This window comes from Rhinolophus sinicus, chromosome 14 (genome assembly GCF_057876585.1).
Source record: "Rhinolophus sinicus isolate RSI-liver-muscle chromosome 14, RSI-T2T, whole genome shotgun sequence".
Lineage (NCBI taxonomy): Eukaryota > Metazoa > Chordata > Mammalia > Chiroptera > Rhinolophidae > Rhinolophus > Rhinolophus sinicus.
The window spans coordinates 177,972,910-177,979,972 of NC_142514.1; the positions used below are offsets into that span (position 1 = coordinate 177,972,910).

The 7,063-nt window shown below is 41.6% G+C and overlaps 1 protein-coding gene across 1 annotated transcript; it reads right to left on the reverse strand.

The window, feature by feature from the left end:
- Positions 1-1,285: 1,285 nt before the first annotated feature.
- On the reverse strand, positions 1,286-2,256 carry OR1S1 (olfactory receptor family 1 subfamily S member 1). The gene is given in 4 exon segments (XM_019719336.3): positions 1,286-1,479; positions 1,482-1,753; positions 1,755-1,984; positions 1,987-2,256. Coding segments are annotated over 4 exon segments (966 nt in total).
- Between the last annotated feature and the right edge of the window lie 4,807 nt (positions 2,257-7,063).

The following is a 7,063-nucleotide window of genomic DNA, read 5'->3' on the forward strand; positions in this document are numbered from 1 at the left end:
AATCTAGGCCTCTCTACTACACATGGAATCATAAACGCAGAGCTCTGTGATGTTTCATGTGGAAGCTGTGGGTGCAATAAGATGGATTTTGAGGTACTTGAGGAAGGCAGGACAGTGAAGAGGCTAGCTGGTAACCCATGTAAAAGCAGGTGACTTTATATTCGTAATGAAAACTCAAATGAAACGTAAAAGTTTAAGAGATGCCATAGAGAAAGGCAAATGGCTGATTATATATTTTCTCTTAAAAAGGTTGGATTTTTATAAGTATAGAGAAAAATAGAAGTAAACTTAGACTGGGGACAAATAAACCTAGTTTGGTAGGGCTGGTAGATTACAGTTGGAAACCAAGGGACAGTTACAAAAAAAGCAACACTTTTTTTTTTTTTTTTTTTTTTTTAGTGTCTATGATATACTAGGCACTATGGTAATTATCTGATATACATGTCCATTTAGCCACAACCAGTTTTGTGATGAGAGGATTATTAATCCTATTTTACAGATGAAGAAGATAAGTGTCAATGCTTAGATGATTTCCCTTAGATCTCACAGTGGAATCACAACTTGCTGAAAAGCCAAGATTTAAAACCAAGTCTTTTCTCTACACTACAGAGCAATTGTTAGAGGAATAATTTGCTCCAGAGCTGGAAATATTTAAAAAGAGGACTTAGATAGGGAAAAAGAACACACTCTTCTGGGTAGCTATAGAATGTTTTTAAAATGGATTCTGAAAGACACCTCCATCAACCAGTAGGCATCTAGCTTCACAAAATCCCAGAGCTGGAGTGGAACTCAGCTCTGAATCATGTGATTAAGAGATTCTTTAGCACATCAGGGCCACTGAGGGATGTTTTCAGAATACAAGTGCCTGATTCCTTCACTAGAGTCCGGGTTAGTAGATCTAGCATGGCGGTTGGAAGGAAAGCAATAAAAGCTAGTTTGTAGTCTTCTCTCAGGTTCAGGATAGTTGGAGGTTTGACTTTCAATCAAATCCCCCTTGCATCTAATTCAAGAATTGTGTAGGTGTAGACTGGATCCAATATATATTCAAGTCCTGTTGAAATGGCTTTGACTTGACTAGGGCATTTGCATCTGTTTGTTATAATTGGTTTTGGAGGAATCTGTAATTGATGAGTCACCTGACTTTGCTGAAATGCAGATGCACCAGAAAATGTGTGCTTGTCACATAGCCATGGAGGGGCTATGTGATAGGCAAGGTACAATGCTTAAGGAACTCAGGGCTGACATTTCCTTGAATGAGGTGGTCCACACCCACTCAGCACTCTGGTTATAGGGATAAACGGAGTTCAGATGCCCAGGGCATCAAAGGGAGGAAGCTTTTCCTGTGGATGAACTTTCTCAGGGCACCTTGCATGTCCTTGTTCCTCAGGCTATAGAAGAAGAGGTTCACCATGGGTGTGATCACAGTGAATAGTATCGCACCAATCTTATATCTGTTGTCAGGGTGAATGGGTAATGGAAGAAATAAACCCCCACAAGGGTCCCGTAGAAGAGCAATACAACTGTCAGGTGAGAGGCATAGGTGGAAAAGGTTTTCCACTTCCCCTCTGTGGATGAGATTCTCAGAACAGCCCTGACAGTGCAGACGTAGAAGAGGATGAGGGCAAAGGGGAAGGTGATGACTACTGAGCCCACGATAAATACCATAAGCTCATTGATCATTGTGTCTGAGCAGGACAGTTTGAAAAGAGGGTCCAAGTCACAGAAAAAGTGCAAAAGAGTGCTGTTGTCACACGCACAATTGAAGGAGCAGAAGCGTGTGTGTCAGGGCAATAATATTACTGAGGACCCACGGTGTGACTGTGAGCAAAATGCAGAGCCTAGGTTGCATGATGGTGGTATAGTTCAGAGGATGGCAGACGGCCACAAAATGGACATAGGCCATGACTCCCAAGAGGAAACTGTCAATGATGACAAACACAACAGAAAAGTGTATCTGTGTGATACAACTTGTATAGGAGAGATGGATTGACTGTTGGTCTGAATATTCATCAGCGTTTTGGGGATTGGGGTGGAAATGGATGAAATATCAGCAAAGGATAGACTGGCAAGGAAGAGGTACACTGGGGTGTGAAAGTAAGAATCGAAGCCGATGGACAGAATGACGAACCCATTCCCAACCACAGTGACCAGGTACATACCCAGGAAAAGCACAAAGAGGAGCTTCTGCTGCTCAGCCTGGCCGGAGAGTCCCAGGAAGAGGAATTCAGAGACGGTGCTTTGGTTTCCTTGACACATATTTCTGCTGATCTGAAGAAAGGAACACAAAGTCTCCACACCCCCACAAGGAACCCCAATATGGTACCTCTCAGCTGCAGCCATTGCAAGGAGGTGGGCATTCCCCCTAGGCCGAAGGGAAATGAAGGGTGGAGAAAAATCACTTAATAAGGAGCTACGCCAGCAGTGCAGAGCTTCAGGAAATGTCTTAGAAGGAAAAGACAGAGACATGACAGATACTTCTCAACGAACATGTTTTAAACTCTAATTCTGAATGTGATTTTTACAATTGGCTCCAAATGTAGTTAAATGCCCCCAATTAAGGGTAACATGTGAGGTGTACTTCATATTCTAAAGATGCTACATATCCCTGAAAGGATTACTTTACAATGAACAATCTGGTCCCAAGACCTTTCCCACCATTCACCCTCATCCTTTAAATCTAAGAAGACAGAAATGTGAAGAATCATTAAAGTGAAGAGTTTGGCAAGTAGAAACAACGGAGGGTTAGGAATGCTTATGGGAAGACACCATTGTGGGGATGCTCCTCCTTCCCACTCAAGTCAGCAGGGGACTCCAAAAGAATGGTTCTTGGAGAATGTGTATAAGAAGGGGAGACCAGAACTTTACTCACGGCTAGATGTTAGGTGAATGGAGAAAAATTAGAGGACACATACGAACCTAAAGACACGTGTTTTCCTCTCATGTCTAAATAAGAAGGCTCAGGGGATCAGCGCACTGTGGCCAGGGTAAGGGGAAAGCAAGGTAAGGTAACCCTGCTTCCTCACCCGTGACATAGCATGAATATGTGAGTTTCCTGGAGGCCAAGTAAATCCTGCAGGAAGTCACTGGATTCAAGCCACCTTGTTGAGACTCCAACCAAGAGCTACAGCCTAGGGTATAGGAGGCTATAGTTCTGAGAGGTCATAGAGTAGCTCTCTTATGAAAGGATCATAAAGAGATGAGGGAGGAAATTCACTAAGCTTCAAGAATTGATAAATTCTAGTCATACAGGTTATGACCCCAAAAAGATGCCATCTCTAATGGAAGGGGATAGTCTATGGCCTCTGTACCACTTGAATGAATGCCAGTGTAGGAAGGGAATCTGGGGACCCAGTGATTCAGCACTTAGGGCTCTTAGTTGCAAACCAAAGAAATAAACTCTGGCTTTTAAATATTGAAATGAAATGTATTGAAATGGTATTGAGTGGTTCACGGATACATTGGGAAGGCTGGTAAAACAGACCCTGAAATGGACAGGAGCAAGGGAGGCTGTACAGCCAGACACAGCCCAAATTAGTAGATCCCTTCTTCTAGTGTATACATGTGCCTTATAATAAAGTGTAGCTATTTCTCGCTCAAATCAAGAACACTCACCCCCTCCTCAAGAGGAAACAACTTAACTTATGGACTAACTGTACAATTATTCATGACTTATATTTAAAATAACGGGTGATAGAAAAGCAAGTTGATCTATATCTATCTGTCTGTCTACCTATCTATCTAGTCACAGCTAGGAAGGACATGTGTGTTGAAGCAGAATCCTTGTTTCTGCAACTTGTCCATGAGGCATATTTATAAACTCCTTCTGCTACTAGCATGTTTCCCCAAAAATAAGACCTAGCCAGACAATCAGCTCTCATGCGTCTTTTGGAGCAAAAATTAATATAAGACCCAGTCTTATTGTACTATAATATAAGACTGGGTCTATAATATAATATAATATAATATAATATAATATAATATAATATAATATAATATAATATAATATAATATAATATAATATAATATAATAGTGGGTCTTATATTATTTTTTTGCTCCAAAAGACACATTAGAGCTGATTTTCTGGCTAGGTCTTATTTTTTGGGGAAACACGGTATTATGGTCTGAATGTTTGTGGCCCCCCACTGCCCCAAAGTTCATATGTTGAAACTTAATGCCCAGGTGATGGTATTAGGAGGTAGGGTCTTTGGGAAGTGATTAGTCTTGAGAACAGCCCTCAGGAATGGGATTAGTGTCCTTATAAAAGAGGCTTGAGAGCGCTGTCTCTCCCCTTCCACCACGTGAGGACACAGCCAGAAGATGGCTGTCTATGAACCAGGAAGTGGCCTCTCACCAGACACCACACCTGCTGGTGACTTCATCTCAGACTTTCAGCTTCTAAAACTATGAGAAATAAATTTCTGTTGGGTACAAGCCACCCAGTTTAGGGTATTTTGTTACAGCTGACTGAAGGGACTAAGACAACTGCTGTCTTAGCATAGGCCTTCTAGAAAGCAGACTCTGAAGGAAGAATTTACATCTTGACATTTTATTTGGAAGATAAAACCCCAGGGAGGTAAGGAGGACAATAGAGGGAACTAAAGCTAGACTAGATACAAATCAATGCAATGAAATATATTACTGCAAGGATGGTTATTCACAATCATGGAAGAGCCAGAGATCAATTATCAGATGTTTGCTCAGCATGTGGGACACCTCTACAAGGAGAAATCATAGCTGGGAGCAGTTCAGGATGTGGAGAAAAGAAGGGATACTTATATGCCCTATTCTTTCTCATTTCTTGCTTCCCATCAGCCAAGGTTCACCTCATGGGGATTTGACTCTTACGAACTTCCGGGTTGTATCTTCTGGCCCTGAGGTGGACACGGAAAGTCAGGAACCATGTTCCCCAATATGGCTGTTAACCTGAGTCTGGAAGAGAAGGGGAACTGTGTGGTCAGGTTTGGCATGTAGGTTAGATGTGAACCTGTGCTAGCTGAGAGACCTTAGAAAGAGGTAGCAGAGGTTGGGAGGTGAGTAGTGTCATTAGAAGGAAGGAGGTGATATAAGGTTTGTGTCCAGTGCAATTCCCCTCTTTTGATACATCTACTCATGCCCTCTCATTATCCTGATATTCTATAGTACAATCCAGTGCCTCCATTTCCCCAAGAGAATGAAAATACTCTGAGAAGGGCAGCACATGCCCAGTCTGTCTAGAGCAGTTTTTTTTCCAACCTTTTATTTGTCATTGACCAGAAAAGCCCTTAAGGAGCCTTTATAGATCTTTTATCCTCAATTTTTTCCACCTCTCATGAAAATAAATACTAGGGAATAAGATTTTGTCACACAAGCTTGCGCTTTGGAGAGTCATAAGCCATTCAAATATCTAATTGCTTTTTACCCTCCAAGTACTAAATTTTGCCCACTTTGGGGCAATATTACCCATGTTGAGACCCCTTTAAGGGGGTGGTCAGTCTTGATCTCTTGAAAAACTACAGCAAGAGTATTAGCTAAACAAGTCGCAGTCCTCATGTCTGTAACTGGCACTGAGGCTCTGACTGATATTCTTTATCTCCCTCCTCTATCACTCACCAGATTCCTCCCTCTTAGCTCACACTTTGGCTGATCTGGTTGTTTAATGTAGGACACAGAACCTTTTCCCTGAGGGGTCCAAATTCTTAGTTGTCCTGACTGTTTGGGTTGTGGTTGTGTTCACTGCTCATTGCAATCTTTCCTCCAGAGTTCAGAATTACCCTGGTTCAAAGTTTCGGGAATAGGAAGCCCATTTTCCCTACCATGCTGTGAAATTCTGGAGATAGAATCTGAATGTTAGTCCTATCTAAAGAGGAAGACTTGGAAAAATCTCCTGAGCCTCTGACTGCATTTTATACGTTCAAAGATTTTAATAAAAGATTACTTATGCTTTACTCAATATCCTGTTCTGGCCTAAATATTATGAAGAAGTCATGATGCCTAACACTCAGGTTCTATCCTCCAGATGTTCACAGTTGACCTGAAGATATAACATGTGAACAAGAAGCAAGAGCTTGTAGTTGCCAATGGCAGGTAAATTAAATGGTTGCCCTCAGATATCAAGCATGGAAAGGAAAATGCTGCAGGAATTTGCGGGGCAGAGAGCTGCCTGTGGACGGGGATAGTAAGTAAATATTTTATGGAGGAAGTGAACTAGAGCCATTTAAAAAAGTGGGTGGGGTGTGTATAGGTGTGGAGACACGGAGAGGAATGTTGACGTAGGTGGACAGTATGAGCAAAGGCCAGATGGTGGGACCATGCCTGGTACATTCTGGTTCAGTAATGAGATTGTTGCTAAGACTGAGGTTTACACAAAGAAGTAAGACATAAAGTTGTGAAGTTGTAGCTTGAGGCCTGATCCTGGCAGGCTTTTAATGTCTTTGCTGGGATTCTGGAAGCAGAAGCTGGGAGACAGAGTGGAGCCAAGGATGCTCCTACGTATGATAAGCCCTGGAGTGAAGATTCATCCTCACGGACAGTATAATAGGAGGTTAATCCACAGTAGCCAAGACAGAAGAGACCAGATGTGACGATTTCTCCAAAATAGGACCCAGGATAGAATAGCCAGCAGGAGGCACTTAGGCAAAACCACAGGGACTTATTGGAGGCTTGTGACCTCATATGTGTGTATGGGAGGGAGTTGTCAGTTTAGACATTTTGGAACTAGGGCTCCTAAGAACTCCTCAATCATAAAATAAATAAATAAATAAATAAATAAATAAATAAATAAATAAATAAATAAATAAATAAACCTTTCTTGGGGAACAACAGGAGAACTTACCAAAACTTATATTGAGGAAGACTACCATGGTCTTGCATATATTATTGTCCTCTATTCTAGAAAAATAATTGATTTATAATTACGTGCTTATTTTCCCAGTAGTCTTTAAACTCCTTGACAGCAAGTATCTTGTTTTTTTGTTTTCCTATGAATTCAAGCATATAACCCAGTGCCTGACACATAAAATGGTCTCTTCTTCATCCCCAAGTCACTCTGTCAGCATTCTGCTTCTTACCCTAAACTCTGCTCCC